The sequence below is a fragment of the Hibiscus syriacus genome, unplaced genomic scaffold (genome assembly GCF_006381635.1).
Source record: "Hibiscus syriacus cultivar Baekdansim isolate YM2019G1 unplaced genomic scaffold, ASM638163v2 tig00111105_pilon, whole genome shotgun sequence".
In the NCBI taxonomy this organism is placed as follows: Eukaryota; Viridiplantae; Streptophyta; class Magnoliopsida; order Malvales; family Malvaceae; genus Hibiscus; species Hibiscus syriacus.
In genome coordinates, this window is record NW_024062987.1 from 607,879 (window position 1) to 624,154 (window position 16,276).

Genomic DNA, 16,276 nt, shown 5'->3' on the forward strand with positions numbered 1-16,276 from the left:
GTCAGCATTTACATTCTTCAAAAGCACATTTTAGATTTTAAATGTAATATTTTTTTTGGGATGACAATTACAATTGTTAGTATAGTAAACAACATATATCCAAGTAATATTATAATAAATATAATCAGAAAGAAGATACAATTTTAATTAATTAATTATTTTTGTTAATTTTAGGTTCTACATAAATTATTGGCATTCTATAAGGATAAGAAGTTAACTGAAGTTGATTCAAAGTTCAAGGACATGGCTAGATTTAAGTAGCAAATCTTACACTATACCAACAAAGCAGCTTGCTTCAATAAATAACATACTATCCGGAGTTCTTTAGGGATTTGTTCTGAAACTATGCCGCTCATTTGGCTGAGAGTCTGCTTCAGAGGGGACATTGTATCTGGTGAGAAGATCGCGGATTTTCGAATAGGTCGACATCTGTGAAGGGTCACCTCCGTTGCTGCACTGAGATGCCCGTGAGCTCTCCTGAAGCTTTATCTTTTCAAACAAATACTTCTTCTCAGCCTCTGCCTCGCTTAAGCGAAGTTTGAGGTAGCTGCTCGTATACTCTTCCTCTGATTTATCGGACTTAGCAAGAGCGATACTCTGAAGTTTCTCAGCCTCTTGTTTTGCCTCATTGGCCTTGAGCTGGAACATATTGGCCTCTGCGTGTTTAAGCCTTACGATTTTCTCCAGCTCTTCTATCTGCACCTTCTTTTTCTGCCTCTCCAGCTTTAGTTCTGCTACTTCTTTGGCTTTGTCCTCGAGCTCCCGCTCACAAGCATCAAGAGCCAAGCGAGCTTTCTTGAACATCCTCAACTTCTCATCGGTCACCATTTCCATCCTCCTTATGGCCTCCTGCACTACATCTGCGATTTGATTGCATGCCTCTTGGGGTGCTCCCAACTCCTCGCCTTCCCCATTTTCCAGGCTTGTTGAAGATTCCATATCAAGCTCTATAGAGAGGAGTAACAATGATTAAAAGGAAGAGAGGGAAAAAAACTCAAAAGGGACACGGATAAATGCAGCAAGAACCACATATATCAAAGCAGCGGAAAACTTTGCATGTTGGACCCAAAAATGAAACCATTAAGTCAACAGAAAACCGGGGGGGGGGGGAACAGCAGACGCTGTATAAAAAGCACTATAAATCATCTATTTCAAATAACTTTCACATTGTAATGATAGATGCCATCAGGCTCTGATAAAATCCTAGTTTAGACAGGTGTTTTTGTTTTGGACCTTTAATCATGCTCACCTGTGGCAAATTCAGGATCACCAGAAGGTGGATGAGGAAATAATTATGGCAACTAAGTTTCGCTTCCCTGCAACTTTTTGGAATTAAGTACGGAAATAATTCTTGTGTTCCTTAAATGCCATTGAAAGAAAAACAAAAACAAATGCATAACCGAGCATAGAACGCTCATCCCCACACATTATTCACCGATAGTTTGTAGAATAAAATAATTAGAACATGTACCTTGGAAAAATATTAATATTGATCTGCAAGCTGTCGATTCTGCTAGTCCACCCCTCATTTTTTCTAAAAGATCCTCACACTTCAGAAAGAGTTTCTTCCCTCTGGGATCTTCACTGCCATGAAAAATCCTACTAACAAAATCAAGTTCTCTCATGAGAGCCTCCCTATCCCAGGCTGGAGCACAATGTTGGAAGACATCTTTAACCCAACCCAGCAGCTCAGATGTTTGATTGCAAGCTCGGCAGCGGAAAACCATTTCAGAAAGACCTGCTCCATTTTTAGCAGAAGGGCCCATACAAATTTGACCATCACGAATGGCGCAATCTGTATGAGTCCAATGGGAACAGAAATCGCAACCAATCCAGCGACACGTATTTACTTCAAAATCAAACTTGTTGCAGATAACACACATGCAAAGATTGCAAAATCCACTCCTATTGGCACATATTCCACAGGCACAGTCATCTGCAGGTAGCTGGTTTTGGCATGCAATATTTCTGCATCTTTTGTACACAAAAACCTCGACAAGAGAGGTTTGGGATAAACTGATATTAGGATGCAAGAATGCCTGAATTCCCATATTTATTGCAACGAGGATCTCAAGCTGCGCCCGGTGTGCTCTAATCAATGCCTTTGCTGTTAAATCAGATCTGCTTTGAACAAACTTCTGAAGAATCAAAAATTCATCCCGGCTTTGTGAACCACCACTGCCTTCCAGAATGTTCTTGAGTTGATTCTTTTGCTCATCTAGAAACTCATCAGGTAGGCGATGCATCTTTTCAGAGATAACATCAATTCTTTCTCTTGCAATGTCCCGGAGAGTTATCTTATCAGCACTAGAAAGACGACGAATAACATACTGCTCAGTGCTATCATTTTCAGTTTTCCCATTTACCATCTTCTCAGCTGTGACAGCATCAGGCCAAGTCTCTCGTGTGCTAGCACTCTCGGTAGGAGACTCATGAATGTTGTCTGAGTTAAACCTGGGCTCTTGGGCATTACGCAACATGTGAGGATCTAAGGAGGCTAAGGACAACGAAGTCTGTAAGCTCCCTGGCTGTTGTTGTTGACGTGGGGGCAACATCTTGGACATAGGATGGTAGTTAATATTAGAACCAGATGATGTTCCCATCAATAAAGTCTCGATTACTCTACAAATAAAAGCAACTCTAATGTATCATCACTCATCATCCAGCAAAGATTATAGAATAAACTTGAGCTTCTTTCTATTAAAGTTCCTCATTGATTTTTGCTATTTTCTTTTGTACCCCTTAAAGAGTTTCTTTAAAATTTAAAGCAATTAGTGGAAACAATATCGTAATTAACAATTGAATAAGTAATTTATATTCCAATATAATCGTTCCACGTAAAACTAAGATCATACTATTCAGCACAAAGAAACTACATTAAAATTTAAAACAGTCCGTACCCCCCAAAAAAAGGCAGAAAAACATAAGGTTTGATTTATCGATATTTAATCTGTGCTCAGAATTCAGTTGACGAAAGATTTAAATAAAAAAAATTCCAAATCCATACCAAGATCCAAGAACTGCCCTTCCAAACAACAATTCTTCTGCTCTCGTACAGTCAACTACACGACACAGATGGTCAAAACCCTACTCTGAGTCAACCCCAGCTAGAAAAATTCAATCAAGACTTGAGTAGTGGAGAAACATAAAAGTAATACCGCCAAATCCAACCATGTATAATTTTGGTAATCAAACGAGAAAGAAAACTCAAAATTAAATTAAACTCCTGAAAGATAATACCTTAAACACAGGCAGGGTGGAAAGGTCCGATCGGAGAGATGAGATGGAACAAAGTCAGAGTACCGTTGGAGGAAATGAGGAATTTGGCCTTCTTTGATTCCAAGGGTCGTAAGGCTGCACGCGTTGTTTCCCGGACCCGGATGTCTACTTTTAATCAAATAAAAAGTCAAAAATATTTAATAATATAAATACTAGTCCTTAAGCTCCTTAGTTTTCACAATTTGAACTTTAAAATTTACATAGTGTTCATTTTAGTCTTTACCTTCAGCCATATTTAAAATGTAAAAGAATAAGAGGAAAAAGATAATTGTGTAAACGAGCTTATCTAGGAGTCAATAAACGAATCAAATACACCCATGTTTGTGTTCATTATTTATTAAATAAACATAAAAATTTTGTTCATGCTCGTTTATTTAGTTTAATAAACAAACATTATACGAACAATTCACTAATAGGTCATCGAACACTTTGTTCATTTACAACCTCATCTATTTTGCTATCAGCCTATCACATGTAGCTCACAGTACGCAAGGGCATTCCATTCAAAGAGATCATGATACTATGATTCTGGCTTTACCTTCTTGTTTGCGGTTGGGGGCTGATGAACAAAATGTCATATAGCAACATGGTTTTTATGGAAAATTTTATATTGTTGGAATTCATCAGTTTTTGAAGAACATTTATGTGTTTATTAGGGCATGTCTTTTTCTCCTTGACAAACATTCAAGTTATTGATCATGCAGGGGAGGAGTTTCAACAACCCTGAAGATCATTCCATACATATACCCTCCTCATTAACTCATCTTAGTTGTACAACACCCGATTCTCTTACATCACCTTAAACCATTTGAACTATACCCTCACTAATTAAATGATCATCTCATTCATTCTCCTATAGATACATCTAATATAACCCAAAATCATCAAGCAGTTTGCCATAAAAGAAAAGGCTCCTCATGAGACCCTTTCCAGCTACTAGTGATTGACCATCTTCTTTAGCGCCTAATTTAACTACTGAAGCTGCAGCTGCCTCCGAAGAGAACTTAATCTCTTCCAATTTCTTCCAAATTTCAGTCCTCGCCTTGTCAATTAAAAATTTTCTGACATCAAATGCCGGTGTCAATAAGCACCTCCTATTCTGGGGTTCACTGGGGCTGAAAAGCTTTGGATCAGGTTCATTCCCGATTCCATTTGCCAATCCTGCTTCTGAAGATTTTAATCCCTCGTCTTCAAATCCATTTCTATATTCGAGATCATTAATAACCTTCCTTTTCTTTTCAATATTACCGGGCTTAGATCCTAAAGATTCATCATAGCCATTGAACAAACTTGGAGTTGACTGAGTGGCAAAGATTTTTTAGGGTTTTCCATTGGCACCGGATTTCACCTTCGACCCTGCTACTCTAGCATCTCCATTGCTCTGATAAATGGCATTGGTGGAAACAGCTGATACTCCATTATGAGACACAACTGCGGTAGAATTTCCAGAGAACGAGCTCCAATGAAAAGACATGTTAGGAACATACTCAGAGCGATGCCCAGAATGATAACCTGAGACCCCATTTCCAGTGAAAAAAGTAGCATTTTTTGGGACATATGTGACCCCATTTCCATGACTTTCATATCCATTACTTGGCATATATGACCAAGGACAATACGGGAAAGAACCATTTACAGGGGCTGATCCAGTTTCAACAGCAATGAACGTCCCACGGCAGTTCTTACATGAAAGTCTCTTATTCACGTATTTCCGAATATATTCATACTGAATTTTACAAGATGTGCATACAGTCCAAAAAGTATCAAGTCTCCTTTGTGAGGTTGCATTAACACATGTTACCCCAGCAGCATATGTTATAGTTTGAACCACTCCCGAAGGCATCTGTTTGTTTCTCTTGATCTCATGCGAACTTCTCTTGATTCTATCCGACAGAAAAGTCCAAGCCTCGGATACAAGTTTGAAAGCCCCAGCGGCTCCCACACATTTATTCTTATCAGGATGGAGCAACACTGCCAACTTTCTGTACTGTTTCTTCACAGCCTCTCTGCCTATTGTAGGCTTCAACCCAAAAATTAAATAATAATCGGTTTCGCCATTACACTTAGCCTCAGAGGCAGCGTGCACTTCGAATGTGGAAACCATCTGCGATATACCTTCCAATCCAGGATACAGTGATTTAGCCTTTAAGGCATAGGTCTTGGCGCCAGTAAAGTCTCTTTCACAAAATCGCTTCTCCGCCATCTCTTTTGCCTTAAGGGTTTCCTCTTTGTTCGCTTCCATTCAGAAAATTTAGGCAAATTTCAACTCACTCAAACAAAAGTTGTCATATGCCTCCCAATATTCTTAACCTTTTAGACTGAACTGACATATTCAACCATATCATCTTTGCTGCATATGGTCAACAGGAAAACAGTTAGTTATTTCCCAAAATCAAGCTTCGTTTTTTCTAAGTAAAATACTAATACATTACTTCATGCAACTTTTAAACACCCTTAATTAATAATAATTACTAATCTTTGGATTCAAAATAACTCTTTCTGCTGTATTTGATTTCCGAAAAACCACAGAAAGGCAAGAGAAATGTGAAATTTTGAGCTAAATCTATCAAAATTAACCACATCCAAGCATTATTACGTTACAACTTATTTTAAAACCAAAAACATGTAAACCTTGGGGGGTTAATTTCCTTTCTTTTCTCATCATTTACTCAATTAAAAGAAACCCATCTGAACAAAAAAAAAGGCAGCTAATTTGCAGAACTCGAAAAACTAGATCGCAATAATTTCAAAGCTAAATGACAAAAAAGCAAACGGATCCAAGTTCAACAGGTCAAAATATACTTAATTCTAGTAGTTTGATCCATAATTTCTACTAAATAGTCAAAGGTTTCTACAAAGTGTTAACAAGTAAACATTTCCACATAAACTATACTAGGGAAGAAAATGAACTCACCTAGATTTGAGAAGTGAAGCAAGATCCAGATCACCACGTGTCCTTTACAACTTGCAAAAGCCAAGATTTTGACCTCAGTTCTGGATCTCAGTACCGATAAAAGGGAAACAAAAAATCAGATTTGTATTTCAATTTTTGAGGAATTAGGGATTCAGATAAGGAATTTTGAGGAATTAAATCGGCGGCGGGTAATAGGGATTCCGTATGGGATGGGGTAGAATTATTATTATTAATAATAATAATAAAGTAAAAACGATAATTTTCATTAAAAAGTAAACGATGTTAGTAGTATTTAATGGTGTGTGCTATTACAGTTTGTATTTTTTTATATTTTTTAATATAAAATTATATTTTATTAAAGAAAAAAAGACATAATTAAGTTTTGCAATAATTGTAATACTATTAATAACGGAAATTATTATTTATTTTTATTTTCGTATATAAAGCAATTGTAAATTTTACTAAATAAAAAAATATAATTTAAGTTTTGTAATAATAACAATATAAAAATATATATATTAGGAAAGTGTTTAGTAGCTGTAAGAGGTTTTTTTATTGAAATATCACCCTAACAAAATTTATTTTTGGAATTAACATTCATTTTGAATTATTTTTTAATCGATACATTTGTGTCACATAGGGTAAATTTATGACGTATTAGAAAAAGTGCATGTTGAGTTAAAATAAAAAAAGAAAAGAAAAAATAAGGTAAAAATATGAAAATTTATACAATCTTTATCCAAGAAAAAATAAACACACGCAGTACATGTCAAATACACATACTTGCTCAAGTTAAACAACGACAATAATGTGTGTATAAACTTTTATTTTTTTAAAACTATACCTAAAATTTAGTTTTTATTTCATTTCAGCACCACGTATTAAAAACCTTTAGTTTTTGTTTTATTTTAGTACTACTTCAAAGTTTAATGTTAAGTTTTGAAACAATTGAACGTTCAGGTACTAAAACGAACCAAACCTGAGAGTTTATGTGTTAAACTCGTTAAGTTTTTAAAGGATACTAAAATGAAATGAAAACTAAATATTAAGCATTGTTTTGAAAAAATTTAAAAGTTTAGATACTAAAATAAACCAAAACTTATACTAATTGGGGTCTAGTTTGTATATGTTTGTGCAAACATGTTTATTTGGTCTAGTTTGTATATGTTTGTGCAAACATGTTTATCTAACATTGTATCGTGTGTGTTTATTCTTTGTAGATAAATTCATATAATTTTCATTCTATTTTATGTTTCATTTTCATCCTATTTTTAAAATTTCTTATCATTTTTTAAAATATTTTATCTTTTTTGTAATATTTTGTACGTATAAATAGGGGTGTGCATTCGATTAAGTTGAGTTAAAAAATTTTGAGTTATTCGAGTTAAAGAGTCATATTTTACAACTCGAAGTTGACCTAAAACTTTTTGAGTCGATTCGAATTTTTAAGTTTCTAATTAAATTTAATTGTAAATACTTATAATATTATGATATTATTTTATTCCAATTTCAATTATTTTTTTATAACCATATAGGCATATACAATCACTGGCGGAGCCACAACTAGGTGAGGGATCCGAAATTTCTTCCATTAATTACTTATTTTATTGATGGTGTTCACCTTAAAATTTCTAGTGTCCACCCCAAAATCTGAGTTTTATTATATTAGTTACTTATTTTTCGGATAATGTCCACTCTGAAATTTTATTTGTGCTCAACCCATTTAAAAAATTTATGTTGTTAACATATGTGTATCCACCTTGCAAAATATTTTTGGATCCACTATTGTATACAATACATATATATTTCTTCATATTTTTATATATGTGATACACATATACCATAAAGAGTTGAGTAGTTCGACTCAAACTTTAAAATTAATCCACTAATTACTAAAAAATTTGAGTTACTATTCGAGTTATTATAGTTGTATTTAACAACTCGATTTGAACTTGATTTTTTTAGTCAAGTCGAGTTTATGAAATTACAACTCAAAATCAACTCGAGTCGAAAATATCGATTTTTCGAATCAAGTCAAATTTTGTAGAAGAAAGATAAATAATATTTCTTTATCTCACACATATAGCAAATTACTTTTTTCCACTTTTTATCCGAAATTGTTCATTCAAACATTATGAGTTGATTGTCGAAATTTAATTTAAAATTTAATTTTATTATTTAAAATATGTTATTTTAATATTGATTATTTATTAAATTTTTAAAAAATATTTAATAGCTAAATTTCATTAAAAACACTTAATTCAGGCCACGACAAGTAGATCATGGAAAGGACACTGATCATAGAACCAAATACATACATAATTTCCATTGAATTTTCAAGAACTTGTTTTTCAAGCTTTATATTTTTAATTATACAACTTAATTGAAATTAAGTTGATGATTAGGACTACATAAGATTTCTATGTCGGATTTCTATTTTCAATTTTCTTGAATTTCACAAAAATAAATATTTTAATTGTTACAACGACATTTCAACAGAAACTTTTACACAAATTATTGAGTGTGCCGTGAAATTTATGACATCAATTATAGACCCTGTTTAATTTCCAATAATCGCATTATATATTAATTATATTAAGAATTGAGGTAAATCAAATTTTAACTTCACGTTATTTATTTATTATATTCAAACTTTTCTTTAAATAGTATTACATTTTTTATCACTCAATCTGATAAAAATAATTATTTTTAATAAATATCAATAAAAATATTACAAGATGAAAGTAAGTAGGAAAAGGCGACGATTAATCAAACGTTGAGGGGCTTGCAAAGGAACATCAGAGACGACGGTGAGGATTCCACCGCCACCTTGCCTCCGTTACTATTAATTCCGTCAACGCCGCCGCCGAGTCTCTCGTAGCAGTCCACGCAGAACAAAGACAAGGAGAGCTGGAACTCGTCGCGAGTCCAAGAAGAAGCCTCCCTGACTCGTCCGAGTCGGCTCAGCACTGGCCTCACGCAAGCCATGTAGAGGCGTTTGTAGCCACCCAGAGCGGCGACGACAGAGCGCAGGCCTGAAGGTGGAGGAGAAACGTGGCGGAAGCAGAGGTGTTCCCAGAGGGAGTCGTTGCGAGCGACGCTGCGCCAGAGGCTGCAGACGCAGGCGGCGACGCCGAGGGAACGGCCGTCGAGGCGTTTGAGGATTTCGACGACTATGTCTTGGTGGTCGTTGATGAAGAACTTGGGTCTCCTCTTTTCGTTGCTCTCTTCGTACTGCTGCACCATAGCTAAAGCCTGAGGGGGAAATTAAGGATTTGATTTTATTTACAGTGTGCATGGATATATTGCTTTGGTTTAACGATGCTTATTAATATCTATTTTCGTCCACATAAAATTGGTAAATTTCATGTTTGGTACTTTAGTATTTAAATTCTCATTTCGTGACTAGTTTGGTATTTTACATTTTTAAATATTTTTAGATTTTAAATTTAATTATTATTATTTTATAATTTTAACACTTCGTTGGATTCTTTTATAATTTTTATTTTTTTATTTTTATTGCTTTCAATATTTTTTAGAAATTGTATTGAATCTTTAAATAGATGTAATAATATTTTTTAGTTATAGTGTGCCAAATAATTTTAATTTTTAAAATAATTTCTTACTATTTTTTAAATTAAATAAATTTATAGGTTATTTTTAAAAATATAATAAATGGCACGTAAATTATTATAGTAACAAAGCAAATGTTTACGTGAAGACACTAATAATCAAAGACAAAATCAATCATTAAAAGTACTATCACATGACTTGGTCGACAACTACTTTGCTGCATACAACTTTTATATTTTCATTTTTAATTTGCAACAACAATTGAATCATTTCAGTTTTAAATTCTTTTTTTATTTACATATATATATATATATATATATTAAGATGTGGTTTTATCGTAGCTTTTTATATAAACACATTAATAATTATCAGAGTTTCGAAAGCTTAAAACAATGTAATTTATTTTATTTTTTTTGTTTACTTGGATCATAGCACTCGATACCATTATACAAAACAATGTCGAAGAAGACAACCCAACCCATGAAATGTGGTTTTACTCGACATCAACACATGATTTAGTCAACTAATCTGTCTTTTCGTTTTAAATTTACAACAACAGTCAAATCTTTTTAATCGTATTTAATTGATTCCCCTAGGAGTTTCATATAAACACCTTCAAGGCTTTGGTTGTTAAAATAAAACCATAATCTTTTAAGCTTTTAAATTTTAAAATAATATAAGATTAAACAAAATTATGGGTTTAATTATAACGAACTTAATTTAAACATAATTAAATACAAATTCAATTATCCAAACACATAATTAGTCTACCATTCCCAAACTTCACTCCTTGTGAAACTGTTGCTCATATAAAATTATCTAATACACCTCAACAGCCGAACAGATCTCATTTAGGCGAACTTTGGGCTGCACTAACGCAAAAAATCTGCCATTTTCTGGTCTAAACATACAGGAAAGCTTACACTACAGATTTCACCAAGAGCTGTGAAATAGCAACGTTCATGATCCATTTTGTCATGTATCTAGTGATACATGTTTTGGAGTTCATCTTTGTACTCTGCCTTGATCTGTTCCCTCTTTATTTTGAGTGCAGCTGTGACCAGCCCTGACTCAGGTGTCCACGGATCCGCCACCAACTTGATCTTTGCAGGCACTTCAAATTTGTCCAGTTTTGCATCCTTTGCCACCTGCACTTGCACAACTATCCCCCATTAGTGACCACCTATGGCTATAATACCCCCTTGCTTTTGATATTCATATGCATAATAAGCATAAAAACTTTGAAATTTTGATCCACCATACATACATCCAAAACTGCATAATATATGCAGGGTATGTGTATTTCTGTATCATTAGAAAAATTCTGAATAGATGCTACTTTGTAATCAATAAGTTGGAAGCCAAACCATCCTAAAATGGAAAGGAAATAAAAAAATCGAATGCCAATTTCTTATACATGACACGGAAAGCATAACCAATGGCAGCCATACAACGTCACATAGTCCTGAAGGGATGATCAAATTGTGTATAATGATAACGACTTCCTAAACGTGTTTAGTTTCTGATTTGAAACTCATCTTGGTTGTATCGTGAGAAGTCAGAGTAAAAAGGAAAATGAACCGACCTTTGAAAGGGATTTTTGGACCTCACTAACAGTTTCAGCTTTGTCACACAATTCTGGAAAATCTTTGTACTCTATACCAGCTTCTTTGGCCCACTTCTCAAGAACCTCTCGTGACGGAACAATCAAAGCCACACAATAGCTGTGAAAGGGATCCGCGTGTACCATCAAATTGTCAACATATTTGCTCGACATCAGTGCTGCCTCAACCTGCAATCATCATTTTTAGAAAAATAAGCATCCGATCCTGTATCCACAAACTAGTATTGGGATTAATTTTATAATCACCTTTCCGAGGGATATATACTCTCCATGTTGAAGTTTAACAATATCCTTTTTCCTATCAATAATCTCAAGGGATCCATCGGGATGAAATTGTCCGATATCTCCGGTGTAAAACCAACGCATGCCCCTCTCATCAACCTGCAGATGAAAACAAACCATAGTTGGTATTAATTGATACTTGCAGACCATGAAACATATATATATTGCTTGTATGTTCAAAGCCACTTGTCCACTACAAATACAAAGTAAGAACTCCACCTTGTAAACTTCATCAGTTTTCTCAGGATTGTTGAAATAGCCAGAAGTTACAGTAAATCCCCCAATAACAATCTCTCCTCGAGGCATCGGTTTGTCTGATACTGAATACCCACCTTCTGCCCAGTTAACAAGCTGCAAAAGTAATCTAATTATAAAAGTTTACATTATAAACCTTGAATAAATACGGGGATGAATCTCTAGTACTTTCATCATTTCTTTTAATTACAAAATACCCCCAAGGATCCAAGGGCTTAAGGTACAAGCAGAATGCGCTGGCAGCAAAAAACACTTGTATAACACGTCTTCAGAAAACAAACAAAACTGTAACTGAAAGCTTACTCGATTCTCTAAAGTTATGTGGCATACCTTAATGTAACAACTAGGAACGGGTGGCCCAACTCGGCCCACAGTTGTCTCATCCATCTCGGTAAAAGCAGATCCAGCACATGTTTCTGTCAAGCCATATCCTTGAGATACGGGGGCTCTATTGAAGAAATAAGACATGAAAATAGAATTTTACTGAGAAAACTAACATTAGATTAAGTAATTTACAGGAGCAAAGTCAATGTGAGAAAACTAATTTACCGATATGAACCAACTGGTTGGAATCAGCACCAAAAGAAATGAGAGAAACTAATTTTTCATCGAACTATACGGTAAGTCAGGAGAAGAGAATAATTACCCCATGCAAATGTTGATGAAGCGTTGGGAATTTCCAGATAAAGGAGCTCCACCAGAGAGTATGAGTCGAATGTGACCTCCAAGCGCAGCACGTACCTTTTTGAAAACAATAATATCCCAAAACCATTTCTCAAGTCCCCAAGCACCAAACCAGCTTCCTTCTATAGCTTGCAGTCGCCGTTTATAGGCAATATCAAAAAGTTTCTTTGCTAATCCTCCAGTACCCTCAACCTACATAAAATAGGACCAATTAGTAAAAGGGCAGTTCATTGCTTCACATGTACAAGAATTAGCAAAGAGAAAAGAATATCTAAGGGAAAAGGCACGGTCTTCAGTCTTCACTGGTATAAACTATGTTTTGACCCTTCATATTTTTCACTTGGCCCTCTATAAAACTTGTATTTTGACAATTTATTGACATTTTCAGTTTAGTCTCATTCATTATTGCCCTATTCTTATTTTGGTGGTTTTAATTAGACCTTTTTTTTGCGAGTCTTTAATTCTTATTAAATAGTTTTACATATGCAATATCAATTATAGTATGTTAATTCTAATTTTTTTCATAAAAGAAATTTATACATATTTGCAAATTTAATATCATTATTATAATTAGATCTGGTATTTTGATATATAAGTTCCGTTTCTATTTTGAGCTCTACATATATAATATCAACCCCTAGGATTGCTAAAAAAATTGATCCCTAAATACAATTCCAGCCATTTCCCCTACAAATAAGTCAAACCAGCACGCACCTTTTTCACAACTCCATCCCGAATACGATCCAAAATAGCAGGAACGGCTGCCATGAGAGTGGGTTTCAATACAGAAGCATCTCCCTTGGTCCCTCTCATGATTTTACTAGAAGTATCTGTTAGTGTCAAAGGTGAACCATAGCCAATTGCAGTACCTGCACCCAGCATCACTGACTGCAGAACAATCAAACCATAAGAATCATCCTGACGCCATTTATAGGCAACAAAAACTGGATATGAACCTACCTCAGCTGCCAGTTCCAAAACATGAGCTAAGGGCAAATATGCCAAGTATACATCATTTGTTCCTATTCCTCGGATAATAGTCATAACCGCCGCAGCAAGGGCTACAATGTTCCCATGAGTTATCATGACACCCTAACTCAATAAAAAGTACATCAGGTTAGCCTTTATAAACAAATAACAACCAGGGAACAAGCAGTTCCTTAGTTGCATAAGACGATTTATCAGGAGAATATGATTTATTAGTTAATTCAAATAATGGTATGTAGACATGTAAATTATATTAGAACTGTGTTCATTTTATTCCTCTTCACTTTCAAGTAAGTCATATAAAGGTATACAACCCTATATTGTCATTCGGCATGCAATCTATATAAGGGTACCTAAGTTTGCACATATAAACAAAATACTGCACATGAAAAATAAGGAACTAAATTTAGTAGTGAACCTTTGGCAGACCCGTACTGCCACTTGTATACATTATAACAGCTACACTATCCTTGGAGGGAAGACTAGGAGGAACAGGTGCTCTTTCTCCAAGCAATTCAATTTCATGAAAAGAAGAAACATTCCGGTCACCCATGCTTCCAAGTAAACCGGAAATATTTGGATTCTCATCATCTTCAAAGTAGATGATATTTGTGATCGTTTTCAGGCTTGAATGTATTGCAGCCAACTTTTTTAACTGCTTCGATTCACAAATCAATGTTGATACCTGGGTCTGTCATAATTGTAAAAATTTGAATCAGGGCAACAAGCATTGCAAATAGAAAGACAAGAACCGAGGAAGAAGAACAATATTGTAACCATATAAATCACATTATACATTCAATAAACAATTTAAGGTTGAATAATTCAGAGCCGGAAAATAAACAGACGTGATAAATTTCTCACCTCATTCAGAGAATGGATCAAGGCATCTTCACCTAGTGAAGCATAAATAGTGACAACTGTTATATTCTGCCTAAGGCAACCCTGGAAGTTAAGAAGGAAATATGTCATTGCATCAAAAACTTTAATTGGAAAAAAGGGTATTAAATTGAAGGATCACAGCAAAACCTGAAAGGCAATTTGCCACTCTGCTCGAGTTTCAGAAAAAATTGCAACACGAGTATCAACATTATGACCAAAATTAACAAGCCCAGATGAAAAATGGCAGGCACGTTGATAAACCTGTCCATAAGTTTGCCATTCATAATCCCCAAGGTGTAGCTTCTCAAACTTCCTTCCATCAGTAGCAGTAACAAAGTCCTTCTTAATTACTTTTCTTGTTCCCATACATGGATTTCGTGAATACTTCTTACAACATAGCTCGAAAAGTGCAGCTATTGTATTGGCCCCTTCCCAAGGAAACTGAATCAACTGAGGAATTCGAGCATTGCGCACAGCATAACCGGGTTCACCGCCCACTTCAACTGGAACTCCTCTTTTTTCCCCCTTTTTCTTTCCCATGAGAAGGGTGGAAAACAATACAGGTACAATCACAGCAATAGCAGCAGCACCCACAATCCCATATGTTCCATAGCTATTCATAAATGATGACAAATAATCATTGTCATCTACTTTTTGTGTCAAGGATTCGGTGAGGCTTGTGGCTTCAGTATTCTCCATTCTGAATGTTTATATTAAAAGCCTATAAAAATCCCTTACAAGGCAGACCTGATAATGCCCTAAAACACAGAAAAAAAAAGAGTTAAACAACTTGATTAATGTACAATTACCACTGAATTAAGTTCTGTCAGAAGATCTGCCCAACATAAGAGACCTCTTGATGTTTAACTATTCACGACTAACTTAAGGTATAATGATCTTGACAACCTATATAGATCTGAACATGGAAACCCATATGGCATAAGTTAAATTTCATAGATCCAAAATAAAAAAAGATTGGCAAAAGGGAGAATCCTGAATCATTGATAAAAAGAAGACGAAGAAGACAAGAACACAGAAAAAGAAGCAAACCAAACTTTTGTCTATATTGAAACAGGCGTATCTGACAGAGAATTAAGATAATAAAGCCTTGAATAAACCCCGGCTTGTTATTATTTTCGAAGCAATTAAGCAAATCAAAACCCAGATCCAGAAATCATCAAAAGAACCAAACAAAAATATAAATGAAGTCGTCACCTCGATATGTCTAATAGCAAAACTTAATCAGAATAACAGTAGAAACAAAAATAATCTAGAAATGAGTATAAACAGAGAATATTGATGAACAAAGTAAGCTGCTTCAGATTTACCTTTAACGCTACTCTAGACTCGGGGAGAAGGTGTGAGAAGCATAAAGCAAGGGGAAATTGGAGTTTATAAATATACCATAATAACGTAATAACAAATGGGAAAAAGGATAAGGAGGAGGAGAAGTTGTAGTAACCGATATTCTTCCCAAAAGGGTATTCAAGCATGAACAAAATGACAGACTTTAATGCACTTTGAAGTGGTCACCCGGATTTTTCTGGAGGGCAGTTTTGGTAGTTAAAAAAGAACCACCATGGGAGGAGGTACACAGCGGAGTGTTATATTACGCTTCGTATATTCCTATGAATCATGTGCCGTCCGTGACACGTGGTTTAGGGATGACTTATTTTAAATTAAATAGCCACGTGTTTTTAGCTTACAAATAATGCACACATATCATACACAATGATTCACCTAATTATTAACGTGTTCACACTATATTGAATTATATTATTATAAAACAATTATAG

General features: G+C 34.7%; 3 protein-coding genes and 1 pseudogene across 4 annotated transcripts; all 4 read right to left on the minus strand.

Annotated features, from left to right (window-relative positions):
- Positions 1-134: 134 nt before the first annotated feature.
- Positions 135-3,351, minus strand: LOC120154232 (OBERON-like protein). 2 transcript variants are annotated; one of them, XM_039166051.1, is made up of 4 exons: positions 3,241-3,351; positions 3,008-3,107; positions 1,472-2,622; positions 135-947 (listed from the first exon to the last, which is right to left on the minus strand). In XM_039166051.1, the coding sequence occupies exons 3-4, from the start codon at positions 2,601-2,603 to the stop codon at positions 325-327; spliced, it is 1,755 nt and encodes a 584-aa protein (XP_039021982.1). In that variant the 5' UTR covers positions 2,604-2,622; positions 3,008-3,107; positions 3,241-3,351; the 3' UTR covers positions 135-324. The 2 variants fall into 2 exon arrangements, with proteins under 2 accessions (XP_039021982.1, XP_039021981.1); XM_039166050.1 differs by lacking the exons at positions 3,008-3,107; positions 3,241-3,351 and adding an exon at positions 2,740-2,799.
- A 646-nt stretch (positions 3,352-3,997) lies between these two features.
- Positions 3,998-6,371, minus strand: LOC120153952 (annotated as a pseudogene).
- A 2,591-nt stretch (positions 6,372-8,962) lies between these two features.
- LOC120153984 (F-box protein SNE-like) lies at positions 8,963-9,446 on the minus strand. The gene has a single exon (XM_039165843.1). The coding sequence runs from the start codon at positions 9,437-9,439 to the stop codon at positions 8,963-8,965; it is 477 nt and encodes a 158-aa protein (XP_039021774.1). The 5' UTR covers positions 9,440-9,446.
- A 1,093-nt stretch (positions 9,447-10,539) lies between these two features.
- LOC120154200 (long chain acyl-CoA synthetase 8-like) lies at positions 10,540-15,915 on the minus strand. Its single transcript, XM_039166018.1, has 12 exons — positions 15,809-15,915; positions 14,628-15,238; positions 14,463-14,543; positions 14,017-14,289; positions 13,572-13,703; positions 13,326-13,499; positions 12,574-12,803; positions 12,258-12,375; positions 11,892-12,023; positions 11,637-11,771; positions 11,352-11,558; positions 10,540-10,914 (listed from the first exon to the last, which is right to left on the minus strand). Exons 2-12 carry the CDS (start codon positions 15,177-15,179, stop codon positions 10,750-10,752), a joined length of 2,199 nt encoding a protein of 732 aa, XP_039021949.1. The 5' UTR covers positions 15,180-15,238; positions 15,809-15,915; the 3' UTR covers positions 10,540-10,749.
- Positions 15,916-16,276: the final 361 nt, after the last annotated feature.